The sequence below is a fragment of the Rhododendron vialii genome, chromosome 9a, assembly GCF_030253575.1.
Source record: "Rhododendron vialii isolate Sample 1 chromosome 9a, ASM3025357v1".
Lineage (NCBI taxonomy): Eukaryota > Viridiplantae > Streptophyta > Magnoliopsida > Ericales > Ericaceae > Rhododendron > Rhododendron vialii.
In genome coordinates this window covers 37,686,871-37,703,453 of record NC_080565.1, presented here as the reverse complement: position 1 = coordinate 37,703,453, position 16,583 = coordinate 37,686,871, and the positions used below count along the sequence as shown (strand labels likewise).

The 16,583-nt window shown below is 39.4% G+C and overlaps 2 protein-coding genes across 2 annotated transcripts; one reads left to right on the top strand and one right to left on the bottom strand.

The window, feature by feature from the left end:
• Positions 1-1,405: 1,405 nt before the first annotated feature.
• LOC131300747 (probable LRR receptor-like serine/threonine-protein kinase IRK) lies at positions 1,406-5,836 on the top strand. The gene is made up of 2 exons (XM_058326721.1): positions 1,406-3,512; positions 4,175-5,836. Exons 1-2 carry the CDS (start codon positions 1,984-1,986, stop codon positions 5,622-5,624), a joined length of 2,979 nt encoding a protein of 992 aa, XP_058182704.1. The 5' UTR covers positions 1,406-1,983; the 3' UTR covers positions 5,625-5,836.
• Positions 5,837-11,509: 5,673 nt separating this feature from the next.
• Positions 11,510-15,565, bottom strand: LOC131300778 (uncharacterized). Its single transcript, XM_058326761.1, has 7 exons — positions 15,189-15,565; positions 15,002-15,107; positions 13,182-13,979; positions 12,838-12,900; positions 12,544-12,758; positions 12,005-12,114; positions 11,510-11,899 (listed from the first exon to the last, which is right to left on the bottom strand). The coding sequence occupies exons 1-7, from the start codon at positions 15,234-15,236 to the stop codon at positions 11,788-11,790; spliced, it is 1,452 nt and encodes a 483-aa protein (XP_058182744.1). The 5' UTR covers positions 15,237-15,565; the 3' UTR covers positions 11,510-11,787.
• Positions 15,566-16,583: the final 1,018 nt, after the last annotated feature.

Genomic DNA, 16,583 nt, shown 5'->3' with positions numbered 1-16,583 from the left:
AATAAATTATAAAATTTCCCCTCAATGTGTTACATTCATCCTTTATTTTAGAGGAATATAGGTGGATTGGAGATGCCCTACTATTGTTTACCTATGTTGCCACTGCCCATTTCTCCATTTCTAAAGGTCGAGCCGAGCTTCGTAGTGTTTGAATGTGGCTTGTTCAGTTACCATAAACAAGCCTAGACTTGAGCTCGAGTTTGAGCTTTGCTCAATTACTAAACGAATCGGGCCGTGACAAGTCTTAACTAGCCGAGTCTCGAGCTGTTAGCAAGTTACTCGATTTGTTTGCAGCCCTGCCTGTGTGAAATGAATGAGCAGGGGGACCTCCGAATACAGAATGAACCACAAGATTATGTGGGGCTCCAATTAAATTGCTGTGCTGTCCAAATACAGAAGTGCTTTTGCGGTTTTGAGGGATTTTTTTTGGGGTAATGAGTGAAAACAAATAAATAGAAAAAAATTATTAAAAATCGTGCCAAGTTATTTAGAGATTCCAGAACGAACAAGGCCCGCCACTTTTATGACATCCACGTCAAAAACATCACTGGCAAAACACACGCGTACGCCACATCGGATATCATTCAGCCTATTAAAAGACTCACATTTCTCTCCTTTCCCTTTTTATTTCCCGTTAATACGAAGAATTAATTACATATTGCCCCCCTAATTCATCAGACTTCTAAAAATTATCTTATCTTCTAAACTACAAACGGTTTTGATATTGTCAGTCCACTGGGCTGACGATAACAATAAACACACTAAAAGACAAGAAAAATACGTATTTCTGTACACTTTTTACATCTTTTAATACATATTCACACACCTACTATCGTCAGCCCATTGGGCTGATTTTAGAAATTTTCAACTACAAAACATGACACTTGATCACTTTAAGCTATCTAAACCTTCCAGCTTGAAACTTTATTGGTCTTCAGTATTATACAGTAATTACCATCAAAAAGTCCAGAATAATGCTTAGTATTTTTTTCCCTCATGCAATACAACAATTTTCGGAATGACATGTACAACAAAATTAAGGCTAGATATGTGTTTGAACCGTAATCCTTCATTCATCTCCATCTATTGATCTCCCTTTGCTTTATCCACATTATATCCATGTAACATCTATTAAGATGCCCCGGTAGCTCTTCACGTAGAATAAACAAACAAATATATACCTTTTATTTTGATATGCATGCTTGTTAATGACACTTGCTTACAATTTCAAGATCTTCAACGGTCATTAAGCGGCTAAAATTAACAAGGGGCTCAAGTTGAAGGTTTAGAGAGTTTAAGTTAACTAAGTGTAGGATTTTATAATTCGGGGGCAATTTTACAAAATAAGTATTTTAACGGGGGAAAATGTAATTAATCCTATTACAAAATCAATTTCCCAGACCACGTTCTCAGACACCAGTGAAGTGAGGAAAAGGAGAGAGAGAAAAAGAGAAGGAAAACCAGAGTGTAGAGAGAGAGAGAGAGGCGACGCCGCCGTGAGCTCCACCTCCGCCCAGCACAACCGCTTCCTTCCACCTTTGCTTTAGTTAACTCCGTCCCGATAATCTCCAGCTCACTCACCGGCGCCGGAGATCCGTTCACAATCATCCCTCCGGTGACATTTCCGCCGGTACATCGAACTCCGAGCTCTTTCATGTTTTCTTTTCCTCTGATTTCTCTTCACATTGTTTGTTAAGTAAATTCTAACCATTAAAGACCACCTGGTTCGTACGCATTTATTCCATTTCCTAGACGAGTCTCTCTACTCTCTAACGGTAAAGTTAGGTTTTGCTTTAAACCTCCTCCTTTTTTTTCACCTGATAAGATCCTTTCCTTTTCTTTCAAGTTATTTTGATTGCTAAAAATTCAACAAAATTAGGTTGCATTTCCTTGTCAAGTACCCTCCAAATGCATACCTTCTCATTTGCTCTTTCTTTGTCTTTGGACTACTTTGCCCTTGATTCTTAGTCCATTGCAAATTTCATGTGGGATAATGCATTGTGGACGAAGTGCAAGATAGGAAAGAAGGGGCAAAAAGGTCCTGATCTTTTGATGGAAATGAAGTTGTTTAGCCTGCTCATTTTACTGGTTGTAGTTCCCATTGGTGTTATTTCTTCGGATCAACCTTTGAATGATGATGTCCTAGGGTTAATAGCTTTCAAAGCAGACATTCAAGATCCCAATGGGAAATTGGTTTCTTGGAATGTAGATGATGACAGCTCATGTAAATGGGTTGGAATAAAATGCAACAATAGATCTAACCGGGTTACGGAGCTCGTCCTTGATGGGTTCTCTCTATCGGGACGATTAGGTCGAGGCCTACTCCAGTTGCAGTTTCTCCGGAAACTGTCACTGGCAAAGAACAATTTTACTGGGAGTGTAACCCCCAATTTGACCCAACTTGAGAACCTACGGTTTCTTGACCTCAGCGAAAACAGTCTTTCTGGACCGATCCCAGATGAGTTTTACCAACGATGCGGTTCGCTAAGGTCGATTTCCTTGGCGAACAACAAGTTTTCGGGCGAAATTCAGGATGGGTTGAGCTCATGCTTGTCACTTGTTGCTCTTAACTTCTCTGCCAATCAGTTTTCGGGTTTATTACCTTCTGGGATCTGGTCTTTACGTGGGCTTAGATCGCTTGATCTGTCGGATAATCTGCTGGAGGGTGATATTCCAACGGGCATTGAAGCGTTGAATAACTTGAGATCGATTAGCTTGCGGAAGAATATGTTCACAGGCTTGGTTCCAGATGGTATTGGGAGTTGTTTGCTTTTAAAGTCGATCGATTTTAGTGAGAACAATCTCTCTGGAAATCTTCCAAGCGCAATGCAGAAACTTACCTTGTGTAATAACCTAAATTTACATGAAAACTCGTTTTCTGGTCAGGTTCCAGATTGGATTGGAGAAATGAAAAGCCTTGAGGTATTGGATCTTTCGGGTAATAAACTTTCTGGCGAGATTTCAATTTCAATTGGGAACCTTCAGTCCTTGAAGGTGCTGAATGTTTCTAATAATGCTTTTACTGGGAGCTTGCCGGACTCTATCAGCAACTGCAAAAACCTTCTGGTCACAGATTTCAGTCAGAATTCATTGACTGGCAGTCTTCCTTCTTGGATATTTCAACTCGGTTTACAGCAAGTTTTGCTTTCAGGGAATAGATTAAGTGGAAGCATGGACAGTCCTTTCTCTCCGTCGGGAGAAAACTCGCAAAAGGTTCAGGTCCTGGATTTATCTGACAATGCATTGTCGGGTGATATCCCGTCTGCCGTTGGGGGCTTTAACAGCTTGCAGGTCTTGAATTTGTCTAGGAACTCACTTGATGGTGGTATCCCAGCAAGTATTGGACAACTGAAGGCCTTGGACGTTTTGGATTTGAGTGAAAATAAGTTAAAAGGAAGTATTCCTTTGGAAATCGGCGGAGCTATATCACTGAAAGAATTGAAACTAGAGATGAACTTCTTGACAGGAACAATTCCAACTTCCATTCAAAACTGTCCCTTGTTAACAACTTTGTAAGTTCTGTTTGCACTTTGCACCTTCACTTGCTTTTGTTGCATTTTGCCATATATCTGGGGATTGGTGATCTAAGCATGGGTAGTCGTTGGTCTCTTGGGTTAATTTTTCTATTTCATCAATGAAAATCATTAGGTTAGCCCTTTCTCTTCACTACCTTTGAGCTATTGCATTGTTATAACTCCAAGTAGTTACATGTGCACATCAATGATGTTGACTACTTTAAGCAGTCATATTCTTTCATTTTCTGGGGCCATTAGAAATTATTTCTGGTCATCTCCACTCTCCAGTGGATTGATCCATAATTGGCTACTGCATTAATTTTCTGATGGTCCAATATGCTTTCTGCTAGATGGCGTCGCTATTACTCTTAAATATGGGCATGGTTCATTGGTTTTATTTTGTACTCGTATATAGCTGTTCTATAATACATTGAAGTGGTCCATAATATGCTTAATCGAGATGTTGATTGTTAACGTAATTAAATTCAAAGTTCTATCAATTTTCATCTTCTTACTAATACTCCTCGAAGTTCATTCAAGCGTTGACGTTTCCTTTTTTCCCCTTCTGGGTTTTGGGTTTTGAAACAAAATATAAGTGAGAAAGAGAACTATTGCCATTCTAACAATTTTGCTTTTTTTGCTTTTGTAAAACTTTGCAGGGTTATTTCAAGGAACAACCTTACTGGCCAAATTCCTGCAGCTGTAGCAAAACTCACCAACCTTCAAATCGTAGACTTGTCTTTCAACGAACTTACTGGAACCCTACCAAAGGAATTGGCAAATCTTAACAACCTTCTCTCCTTCAACATATCCTACAACCAGCTTCAAGGCGAATTACCAGCTGGTAATTTTTTCAATACCATTTCCTCTTCTTCAGTCTCTGGCAACCCATCACTTTGTGGTGCAGTGGTAAAAAAGCCTTGCCCTACTGTCCTTCCCAAACCACTCGTCCTTAACCCCAATTCTTCTGATACCACCCCATCTGGCTCAATCCCTGAATCTCTTGCCCACAAGAAAAAAATTCTCAGCATTTCTGCCCTCATTGCAATTGGTGCAGCTGCCATGATCATCATCGGTGTGATTGCGATCACTGTCCTTAACCTCCGCGTCCGATCTTTCCCGTCTCGCTCAACAAAGGCTCTTTCATTTTCCGGTGGTGATGACTTCAGTCCTTCCCCCACAACTGATGCCAACTCTGGCAAGCTTGTCATGTTTTCGGGGAGTCCGGATTTCAACACTGGAGCCCATGCTTTGCTCAACAAAGATTGTGAGCTTGGGCGCGGAGGATTCGGATCTGTCTACCGAACTGTACTTGGAAACGGGCGATCCGTTGCCATCAAGAAGCTTACAGTCTCCAGTCTTGTGAAGTCCCAAGAAGATTTTGAAAGGGAAGTAAAGAAATTGGGAAAAATCCGACACCCTAATCTTGTAGCCCTCGAAGGATATTACTGGACTCCCTCATTGCAACTCCTCATATATGAATTTGTTCCGGGAGGAAATTTATACAAGCATATTCATGAAGGTTTAGGTGGAAACTTCCTCTCGTGGAACGATAGGTTTGATATAATCCTTGGGACAGCAAAAAGCTTGGCTCATTTGCACCAGATGAACATAATCCACTACAATCTGAAATCAAGCAACATCCTGATTGACGGTTCTGGGGAACCTAAGGTGGCGGATTTTGGTCTAGCAAGGCTATTGCCAATGCTTGATCGTTACGTTTTAAGCAGCAAGATTCAGAGTGCACTTGGATACATGGCGCCTGAATTTGCATGTCCGACAGTGAAGATTACTGAAAAATGCGATGTTTATGGGTTTGGGGTGTTGGTTTTGGAGGTGGTGACTGGGAAAAGGCCTGTTGAGTACACGGAGGATGATGTGGTTGTACTTTGTGATATGGTAAGAGGAGCCTTGGAAGAAGGTAGAGTGGAGGATTGTGTTGATGGGAGGATGCAGGGGAAGTTTCCGGCAGATGAGGCGATTCCTGTGATAAAGTTAGGGTTGATTTGCACGTCTCAAGTGCCATCTAACCGTCCAGATATGGGAGAGGTGGTGAACATATTGGAGCTGATCCGGTGCCCTTCAGAAGGCCAAGAGTTGTTGATATGAATCTAATCTTAGTTGGTTTGAACCCAAGTACAATGGCTTACCGGGGAAGAAGAATCCGGTTGGTTTAGTGATTTTTAGAAAGAAGTGAAGGTTTGGTTGCCGGAAGTTTGTGCTTTTCTTTGGTTTTGGTTCATTTTGTTACCGGATTCCTTTTCACCGGTTCCACTCAGGGACGTGTTTGGTATTATATTCACCCGATTAGTAAGCTTAAATCTTCTTCCATTTCTTGTTATCATCTTGTTTGGATACTCTATTGCTAGCCCTAGCTTCTGATTAAGATCAATTGAGCTATCTAGCTAGGGTTTGAAACTGCCAAATGTCTCAGATTATTATGAGTTTTTTAGAGAGGGCTTTGTCAAGTGTGGTGCTCCAAATGATAGCATTTGGCCAATTGTTACAAGGGGAGTAAAATTTGTCTGAAGTAAAAAATGGCTTGTTTAAACAATTAGGGACCCCTTTCGATATTATCTTCAAAAAGAACTAGTAAGCTTAATCTTCATCCCATTTCTTGTTCATCAGGTTTAGCTACTGCTAGCATTAGCTTTTGATTATGTTAAATTGAGCCATCGCGGGTTCAAAACTAGTTAAATGTCTAAACTTGCATTATCGCATGTCGGTTTTTTCCTCCTCAGCGAAAGCCATAACAAGTTAGTTGTAGTTAGTGAGGTTTGAATACTGATGAAATGCATGAGACAGCAGTTGTTCCCAATGAGAGTAGTAGTTGTTAAAAGGGGACTAAAATATGTGTTTGGGAGTCAAAAGTGAATTGATGGTGTGAGAGAGGTCTCAAGATTCTTAGCACCAGATTTCAAGCAAAATAATGTAAGTGCTGAATAAAAAAAAGGTAAAGGGAGAACAGAAGCATAGGGAAAGGAAGAGAGATGGAAATATGAAATGGGAAAGGAGGTAATAGAATAATGGATAGATTAATCCCATATATGTTTACCTTGCACCCATGTCTTTAGAGGTTTCCAAGGTCTAAACTTCTTTAAATGCATGTTTTGTCTCTTTCTTTCATTCCTTCTCCCAAGTAAGCCATTAATGGCCTCACGAAGTTCCATGGATTCTCCTTCCATCTACTCCTTCCAATACATATGGAGTAGTTATTTACATAGATGTTCCAAAAAAGAAAAAAAGAAAAAAGATATGTACATAGGAAGAAGTTATTTTATATTTTACCGTACTAACGTGGCAACGTCACAAAGTTTTACTTACGGTATTGGTTATGAGCCATTTTGTGATTTTACGTATTGTATATGGTGATATATAGTGAATCTTGACTTAATTATCGCATTTTGTGATTTTATAATGAGCCATTGTGATATTTTGTTCGAAGATCAATTCAGTAAATTAAATAAGTGCATAATCTTTCCTCTCCATTTCACACAAACTTTCAAGAATCAACCCATTTATTTATCAGGCTTTTGAAGCTTCCTTTACTTGCTGTATATTGCAAACAAAAATTACGCTCTCATAGAAAGCCAATCCCACACAATAGAGACAAATGGTTTGTTTGGCAATGGTAAACCTGTACTTTTACAACTCCAAGTGGGTATTGATTTTGTTAGATTTGCATGCACAAGCATGTGCTGATATGCATAGATTAAGAAAACAGTGAGTTGTCCCTAAACCAATAAGGTGTAGGTAAAATCGATGGTGTTGGGCCCAAGTGAACCTTACCCAATTGGCATTTCCATCATCAAAACTAAAGCATATGGGGTCTTCAATAAACTTAAACAAATCTTTCTTGATTTGGACTATCAAAGTTTATCATTCATTGAAAGTGACAGAAAAGAGATTCCCCCATCTAATTCTTGAGACTGCATGAGCATGAGCATGACCGTAGCATCTGTGGCTTTTTCTCTTCTTATATAACTCAAGTGTGTCTAGACAACTTACGTCTATTTCAATTAATTTTAGGGGATCTATCCCAACATCCACTAACGAAGATCTCAGGTAAAGTCGGAGCAATCTATAACTATTGTTGTAACATCAACTCGTTTATAAAGTTCCATGTCTCCGCATTAATAGATGTGTTCAAATTCTAGGGAAACATTTTGTCCCTTTATAAGTTACCATTTTTTGTTATGAAACCGTAAATTATTTCTATTTACTTAGCTTGTAAGTTCTTTGGGTGAAGCTTTTTATAACTTGTGAGAACATGTCTAACCCATTTGGTTAAAAAAACTGGTCAAATAACTCTCTGAATTGAACTTTTTCAGAATGACTCTTCGCCGCCCTTAAATAAATTGAAATTTTGCAAATTTGAGTTTATAGTAATTTGAATTTTCATGGCCAAGATAAATTGCTACCACACCACTATATTGCTTATCAAAACTTAAGTCATAAACAGACACCTTTGTATTGAGTGTTTTGACGAGCCGAGCCGATTTTTGTAGTGTCCGTGCACTGTTTATTAAAAATAGCTTAAAATTTGAGCTCGATTTATTTACTTAATGAGCCTTTATAAGTGGGACAAGCCTATAAAAACGAGCCGAGCCTCAAAGTATTTAGCTTGACTCATTTACTACACGAGCCTAAAATTTGAGCTAGCTCGGTTCCATAACTAGATGAGTCGAGTCGAGCCTTGAGTTGCTCGCGAGTGGCCTGCTAGTTTGTAGCCCTAACCAATGGACAAAAATAATCAATTTCACCCAATATTATTTTGATCTACACAAATGGGTTGAATGATCAAAAACTTGTAAATTAAGCTATATCATGCACTCTACGGAAAATTAAAGCAGATCAGATAGATGAGAGAGTATTTTTTCAAATGAAGAGAGAGAGAGAGAGAGAGTATTGGAGGAACAAATGGTAGATGAACTCTTTGCACGCAATACCTTTTTTCTCAGGCCTCTTTGCTTTAATTCAAAGGACAAAATGATTCCTTACAACTTTTGTTAAGCACATGGTAGTGTGGTCTTGGAATGGTATAATGTTGGAATTGGCGTGTGGGGGGCATATTCATGACTCTCTCTCTCTCTCTCTCTCTCTCTCTCTCTCTCTCCCCATATGTGGCTAAGTCAAATAATGCACAGCGGGTGGTGCAGGAGCACGAGCGTTGTAATAACGCATTTCAAAAACCTCTAAAACAATTAAAATTCGTAAGTGCGAAAATTAAGAGGCTATTTTGAAGGATTATATGACTAAGTGCCCGGATATACAAATCAAACAAGATTCGATTCCAAGTCAACCCTTTACTATTTGTAGAGTTTGGGCTAAAGCCCGGACAAGGCCTGTGGGTTCTAATAGAATTTAGACTTGGGTTAGGTTAGTGAGTTAGTCCATTTTCTGGCCGGTCCTGGCTATTGGCTAAGCCCAGCCCCAACCCATGAGGTCAGATGGGCCTAGGGAATTCGCCAACTATTTGCTAATTGCTATAAATGATTCGGTTTCGCAATATTTTTCGTTTTTCCTGTTTTCGAAATAAAAAAGATCGAGGACTTTAAATATACTCAGCGTATACTTGCTAGCAAAAAGAGCAATGCTACAAACACAAATTTAAACACAACTTCGGACGTAACTTGTTGGATGTACGAAACTCACATACATCGAATGGCCCAGGACACAACTAGACTTTTTTAAGATCTAATTAGGAGTCTCAAACGAGAAAAAGTGCAAAGTTAAGGACAAACGACACCAAATACCTAGACAATCAGATGCACTCTAACCAAGTATGAACGCACCAATGAACTTTCAAGAACTACAGATTTGCCAAGTTGTCACGAGTTACCCTGCCAAAGACATCGTGTAGGGACAACCTTGATTGAGAGAAACCGATCTGTGGACAAAATTCGTCAAAAGACGAAACTAACAACTTTAGTAAAGAGAGGGGTTGGCTAAAGAAAAAGTGTAACACATGGGGCGTGGTTATTGGAATGATCTTCGCAGGTATGGATGACGTTAAGAACGTGTGATGCAGGAGCACAAGGATCCCTGCTGAATCTGATCGATCATGTCTAATTTAGAATCAGACATTAATATTGCACATATATGCATGTAGTTAGTTGCATGAAACACATCATTTTAAGTTTATCATTATGCATGTAGATGAAGTGTTATGTAGATATTTTGAAGTTCTATCTAGGAATCGTCTAATCTTTATTAAGCCTTGGAACTGCTAGGATGAAGCATTTTCCGGTCATGTTTAATCAGTTAAATCTATAAGTTAAAACGATTTGACTTGTTTAATCACTTTCCTTCCTACTCTTTAACTAGTTGATTTGATCACTTAAATCGACAAGTTAAAACTGCTCGGATGCAACACTTTCTAGTCATATTTTTTGCTTATTTAGCGCGGGGACTGTTAAAATTATGTTCTGATCATATTATTGAACGGTTCGGATCATATCATCGAAATTTGATCAAGAATGGGAGGTCAGCATTTTGTTGCGGGATCCCTCACTTGATCAGTAGTGTGTGTGTATATATGTATATAATACGAGTCCATGACACCCTCGAAGCATGTTAGTGAGACGAAAAGCGATCTCATGTTTAATGAAATGTGTAAGAATGTGAGGAGTGCTAGGGACAAAGAAAATGGACAAAGAATTGACCTTTAAAGTGTACTTGAACGGCTCAGATTCACTGTGCAGTGCATCTGAACTGTTCAAGTACACTTTAAGGGTCAATTCTTTGCCCATTTTCTTTGCACGTAGCATTTCTCAATGTGTAATAACAGCTTGAAACTGCGCGCGCGCCTTGTTTCCGTTACTAATTCAGTCCCTTGTATTCTCACTAGAGGGTAGGTACAGGCTATGCGTGTGCAATGAGGCTTCATGACTTCATACACACATTGTACGACATAAAACAGATGTTGGAAATAAGATTAATCAAATCTTGTTATCGTATTTGTAGGCAACATATTTTGGATTTCACCAGAAAATGAGATGTAGATATATGTAACCTCTATCTCTCTTAACCAGGCAATATGCATGAATCAAAAAGAGCAGAAAAGTTACCATCACACCAATCAATGCATATTCCCTTTGTCTCTGCAATTATTGGCCATATGTCATCAAGCATCCTTCATTCTTATGATTAGAGAAAAAAAAAGGCAATGATTTCGTTCTTCATCTTATTCTGCGGCCTTCGGCTTTGCTCCGCCGGAAGTTGGATTGGCAAAGCATGACAAATGATTTGGTTGAATGCATGAATCGTAAATAGTGTGTTTTTTTTGGGGACAAATTTGGAAATCAAAAGTGACACAGCGTCAACTATTTGTTCACACCAAAAGGGCTTCTCCCTTTATATATCAGAAGAAATTATGATCACTACCGATTCTTATTTTTGGCAGGACGACTTGACCATCGCACTTGTAGACCAGTGTCATCAGTTAAAAATGTACTATCCTTGGAGATGATGAGGCCGTGGTCTGCGAGGCCTTGAACATCAACGATGAAATCCAGAAAGTCCTTTCGAAATACAAGAATTTGAAGAAACCTTCTGCAGTTCCAAGGAACCAGAAACCTGCAATGATACCGGTAGTTGTTGAGCCTGAAGATTCACCCAGTGTGGGGAAAGAAGACGCTCTAATCACAAAACATCAAGTTCTTGAGCTGGTGGAGCCCAAGTAGGAAACAAGGATGACATGATGGATGATTTTGATGAGATGGTTTTTGGCAAAAAAACTGGCAGTACATCTGCATCCAGGCAGGATACAAAGAAGCAGCAACCTCCTAAAGATGATCAGATATCTTTTTGAGTTTTTTCTTTCCATAGACAGAATTGGTGATTCATTTTCGTAGTTGTCATCATACGTTTAGGGGATTCAACGCAAATCTCTTAGTTTTTACTATGAAACTAGATTCGCGCATATGACTGCTGAAATGTTGGCACAGGGTTTCGGCAATTTCAAATATCACTTCCACACGGTACCTCAATAGGATTCAGAATAAACAACAATGCATTGATTCAAATGTTGAATTACTAACAACAATCAGTTTTTCTCCAATCAGGAGAAAGACTATCAATTAAACTTGGAACTACAACTGATATCCTCCCCTAATGTTACATGACAACAAGCTCAACAGATACACAAAGCCTTCTCCTAATACAGAATCTCTAATTTGCTAAACGAACAGGGAGATTAGCAAGTCAGGAATCAAGAGTGACAATCATAATTAGAAACTGTCCAATAGGTGGTGAGGTTGAAGGCAAACTATCAGAAACACGGGAGATTTTCCGCTGATGTTAGAATATTGCATGTTGAATAGATAGAAGCTGCAGCGGCCCTAACCGCTAATTCCCTCTCCAACTTATCCGCTTCCTCTAGCCTGCATGTCAGAGAAAAGTTTTGCAATTGTAACAGATATGAAGGACCTTACTTAACTTCCACCGTAAATTGGAGGAGAGAATTCAGAAATGTTCAGAATCTTTACCTGGAGTCATTTTCTAAGGTTTCCAGCCGTTGCGAACCATGACAATGGAAATGTTGCAAGCCCCATTCACAGTGGCGCTTCATGTCTTTTACTTGGTTCAACCAACTTTCCTGAAATTGGTAACCAGAAAACAGAAAGAAGTTCATACATATTTTCTCAGAAGAATTAAGAGTGAGTGTCCAGAGATTGAGACACTTAGTTATGGATAAGTGAGCCGTATCTGGGTACTAAAAAATTATGTGCTTTAACGTCTCACTTTTCAAAGGAAAAGGCCTTGTGTTTTTCCTGAAGAGTTATTTTAGGAAACTAATTCCTTAAATTTATGTGATTGTGAACTTTTCCCGAAGAGTTATTTGAGGAAACTAGTTCCTTAAATTTATGTGAGGGCGAACCACAGAAATCCCTGATCCCTTTCTAATACTTCCTTCGAAGGTTTTGAAAGGGAAGAACTAATTGATTAACCAATGGTGGAAGTCCATACTTTGAAAGTTCTCTTCTTGAAACTGAAATTAAGAATACCATTTTTCCTCGAGACTCACCAGTTGTTTCTCTTCATCAGCAAGGGATTTATCCATCTGATCAAATAGAGCACTCCACCTAGCTCTGTGCAATTCAGCATTTGCATTGTCAGAGCATCTACCAGCCACCACAGCACATGGCTCGTTCTCTTGGTTACTGGAGAATTCTTGTGATATCAGGAGAGGCAGGTCTGTGTGAATCACAGCTCGAACTCTCTTCTTACTCCGTTGCAATGCTGTAATAATAGCAACTAACATAAGAGATTTATTCCCACCCCCAAAGTGTATTGAAGTTTTGAACATGTAAAGCATTACCGGCAAGACGCCCTTTAGTGTCTTGATAGAGAAGTTCCAACCATTGAGAAGCTACATTAGCAGCTGACAATCAAACGAAAATTCATATCAGACCAAATCAGATTGTCTGACATTTAGGCTCTTTAATTACATAAAGTCAAAAAATTATGTGTTACTTTTGTAGCACATGCTACCAGTTTTCCTCAAGCAAAGAAAGTCCCCTTCTACAACCAAGATTTTTTCCATTAAATTCATCCATTCTACCAGACAAGTTTCCATTTTCACAGTTCCTTAAAATTCGCAAAAACTTCATCCAAAATGGAGAACAAACAAGGAATGACTGATCAGAGACCTGAAAAACTTACCTTTAACAGAAAGAGAAGAAACACTGGATATATTTTCCGAGTCCTCATTAGACAAAGAGCTAATGTTCTCCGAGGCTGTAGTTGTAGATGAAGACAACTTCAGAGCAAGTATATCATCCTTACTGTAGAATGATCCACCCATCAACGTAGGGAAGCCTCTTTTCTGCTGGCTTGATCCACCAAAAGTCCTATGTGACCCATCTTCATACGAAGGACCGGTATGATTAATTTGAACCATATTTGTGTTTTCGAAGTCGTTTCTTTCACTCTTCATTGGGATAGCTTGTTTGCGATTTTCAAGTTTTTCAGACCTCACTAGGGCTTCTATTATCGAAAGAACCTGTTTACTGTTTCTCACATGGTTTATAATCCCCGGGTTCAGCTCATTTAACAGTCCACTTGGAGCTGCAATCTTCGCAAACCTGTCAACTTGTTCTCTTTTGGCAATCTCCATCTTTTTCTTGGGCCCATCAAATTTGCTTTTCCTCCCGCGTGGCTTTGGGTTTGGTATACCTCCATGAGAAGATGAGAGGAAACCATTTTGCTTCATCTCTTTCCATACGCGCATTGGATCTTTCTCCTCCAGTGGGCCGGTACTGCTTCCACACTCTGAAGCATCGATTGATTTATGATGCTCAAGATTTTTGTAAGGATGAAATGGGTTTTCGTGAGGTGAGGTAGAAACATCTTCTGCATTAAGATCCCAGCCAAAACCCTTTGGTTTCACAAAATTAGCTTCTTGCTCCATGTCATGCTTCCCTGAGGTCAATTGGTAAGCACAAGCTGGTGTACCCGTGCCTGTGAGATGAATCAAAATGATGAGTCCTTTTTCTTGACAAAGAAAGTAAAATAATACAATTAAAGTGTTCAAAACAGTGCAAATGTAGTTACATCCAATTATCAAATATTTCTTTCACAATAGTCAAAAACAATAGATGCCAATGACACAGATATCCTGAAAACTACATCATGCTAAACAATCATCCTGCAAGAAAGCTCAATAGCATAGACTCACAGGCCTAACAACCACAAATCCATACAGGTATGAGCCCTATAACAGATAAGAAACAAACCACCAAAGCCATACTGAGGGAGAAATAACTAGTCCCTAGCTTTGACAATGACAGGAACTGACTCCTGACCTCCTAATTGGGAGGATGCTAGACAACCGAGCCCGATCGACAGGGAGGGATCCAGGATTAGGAACTCATATGATTTGGTGGTGCGAAAATCTTGTTTCAAAATTATCTTACAGTATGAAGGTTTCTACAAAACTTCAGCTTGTGGTAACCCCTTATGCCCTCAAGAACGGATGGAGTCAGAAACCGAATAGGATATCTGAATTTTGACACATTCGACCCGACATGCCATGGAATCATTCCATGTACCCCATTAAGAGCGCAAGCTTTGTCCTTTATCATTACCAAACTCGACTAAATCCATTAAGAGCACAAGCTTCGTCCTTTATCATTACCAAACTCAACTAAATCCTTAGACACACTAAGTATTTGACCTGCCACAAATCCTAGCTGTGCCCTTGTATGCCACCGAGATCCGTAAATATAACTAGGCTGGAATTCTTATGAAACTGCAAATGTCTCGGTTAAGATGCCTCGGTCTTCAAAGCATTACCATAAAACCCAAATTCGAACATAGAACCCTGATTACTAATTCCAACAAAAGTCAATCTAAGGGGTTTCTATGACATCTCATACCTACCCATATCAAAAATACATCATTCACGAAGGGTACATCAAAACTTAACCAAAAAAAACCCAAAAAGAGAGAGTGGAAAATTCGTGAAATGAAGAAGGACTCACCTTCAGAACGAAAGACAGACTCAAGATCTTTCATTTTGACTCTCTTAGGTCGAAGTTCCGATTGTTCCCCAAAATCAGCAGCACTCCTCTTATCCCCCTCCATTGACTATCAAAACAAACAGCAAAACATTAACTGAAAATACCACAATTGCAACCAAAAAGCACCAAAGGGGGACAAAGTTTCAACCTTCGATTCAGATCTCGGGTCCGAAACCGACCGGCCTGAATCCCCCATTACTTTTTTCGAAAAGATATCGAATCAATCTCTGAGACTGTCAGATTTGGAGTTGGGACAAAAAGATTACAACTTTGAGGTTCATAAAACAAGAAAACACCGAGGTGGGTTGCGAATATATGTGGGTGTTGCTGTGGGAGTGGTGTTGAGTAGGTGGAGTTTGAAGTTTTGAGGTTAGGGTTAGGGTTTTAAAATTCGAAGTCTCTGAGGTGGTTCTGTTTTGAAATTGCAGAGAGGCGCGCTGGCAAATGGAACAAGGTTTTCTTTCTTGTTTTTGTTTTCACAGTTTTCAAATTCAAATGGGATGGGAGGAATCATGGAGGGATTGGTTGGTTGGGGGGGGGGGGACCCCAAAGGAATATTGGCGCGTCGGATAACGTCTGTATGACTACCCACCCAAGTTCACCCTCTCTAAACCGGACTCGGGTCAGTCCAATGTCCTTTCATTCAATTCTGTCAAGTTTCGTTTTTGTGTGCTCGTTCTCGGTCAAAACAATGATCGGGATTGTTTTTCATTTAGGAGAACTCATCAAATTCTTAAAAGCCGCAAAAAATTAGTGTTAGGTGATATTGATCTCGGACTTATCGGAACACATACATCTTGAAACAAATGGGTTCAATACAGCATGCACATTGAATTTGTTTTAAAAAAAATGTGTTCAGTTGATAATCAGTATCAACTAAACATGAGTTCTCGCACGGATAAAAATACTTGACGAACTCTAGAAAATGAACAGTTTCGATTATGGTTATGAGCCTAGATTAGATTAGACTCACAAATGACAAAAACCATATGGGATTGTAAATTGTAATGGACTTGAGTTCCTCTAAACATGTTTGCTTATCATGCTCGAATTTTTTATTATTTTTTTTTTCTCTCTCTCTCTCTCTCCCTCTTTTTATTACGGCGTTGGATCGTTAAACGTGTGTATGCTACTCAGAGGGTAGACTTTGGAGGGTAGGCTACGCTATCATCCCAAGTGCATCCTCTCTAAATAATACTCGGATTCAGCTCATTGTCCCTCCATTCAGTCCCGTCAAGTTTCGTTTTTGTGTGCCCATTCTCGACCAAAATAATAATTGAAATCGTTCACTTCGTAGAGTTAACGAATGCTATGGGACAACGGCTTCACACCCGTAGCACCAAAGGGGGCCTAAGTCCAAAGTATAACTTGATTGCTGCATAGGCTATATTCGAAGTTGTCTAACCTTCTCCATGTATTCATCACTTCAAGATTACCCATGCACTCTCGACTTGAAACAATTTAAGCTATTTAAGTGTTAAAAAATGGAATTGATTTTCACACCTCTTTTTTTTTAATATCTGCACTCTTTTTCTTTTTCTTT

Bases quoted from the DNA above. Each gene is read 5' to 3' on its own strand.
- LOC131300747 (XM_058326721.1), top strand. From the start codon at position 1,984: ATGTGGGATAATGCATTGTGGACGAAGTGCAAGATAGGAAAGAAGGGG. The intron at 3,513-4,174 runs GTAAGTTCTGTT...AAAACTTTGCAG, and splicing joins TGTCCCTTGTTAACAACTTT to GGTTATTTCAAGGAACAACC.
- LOC131300778 (XM_058326761.1), bottom strand. From the start codon at position 15,236: ATGGGGGATTCAGGCCGGTCGGTTTCGGACCCGAGATCTGAATCGAAG. The intron at 15,108-15,188 runs GTTGAAACTTTG...TTGTTTTGATAG, and splicing joins ACCCGAGATCTGAATCGAAG to TCAATGGAGGGGGATAAGAG. The intron at 12,759-12,837 runs GTAATGCTTTAC...CTATTATTACAG, and splicing joins CACTAAAGGGCGTCTTGCCG to CATTGCAACGGAGTAAGAAG.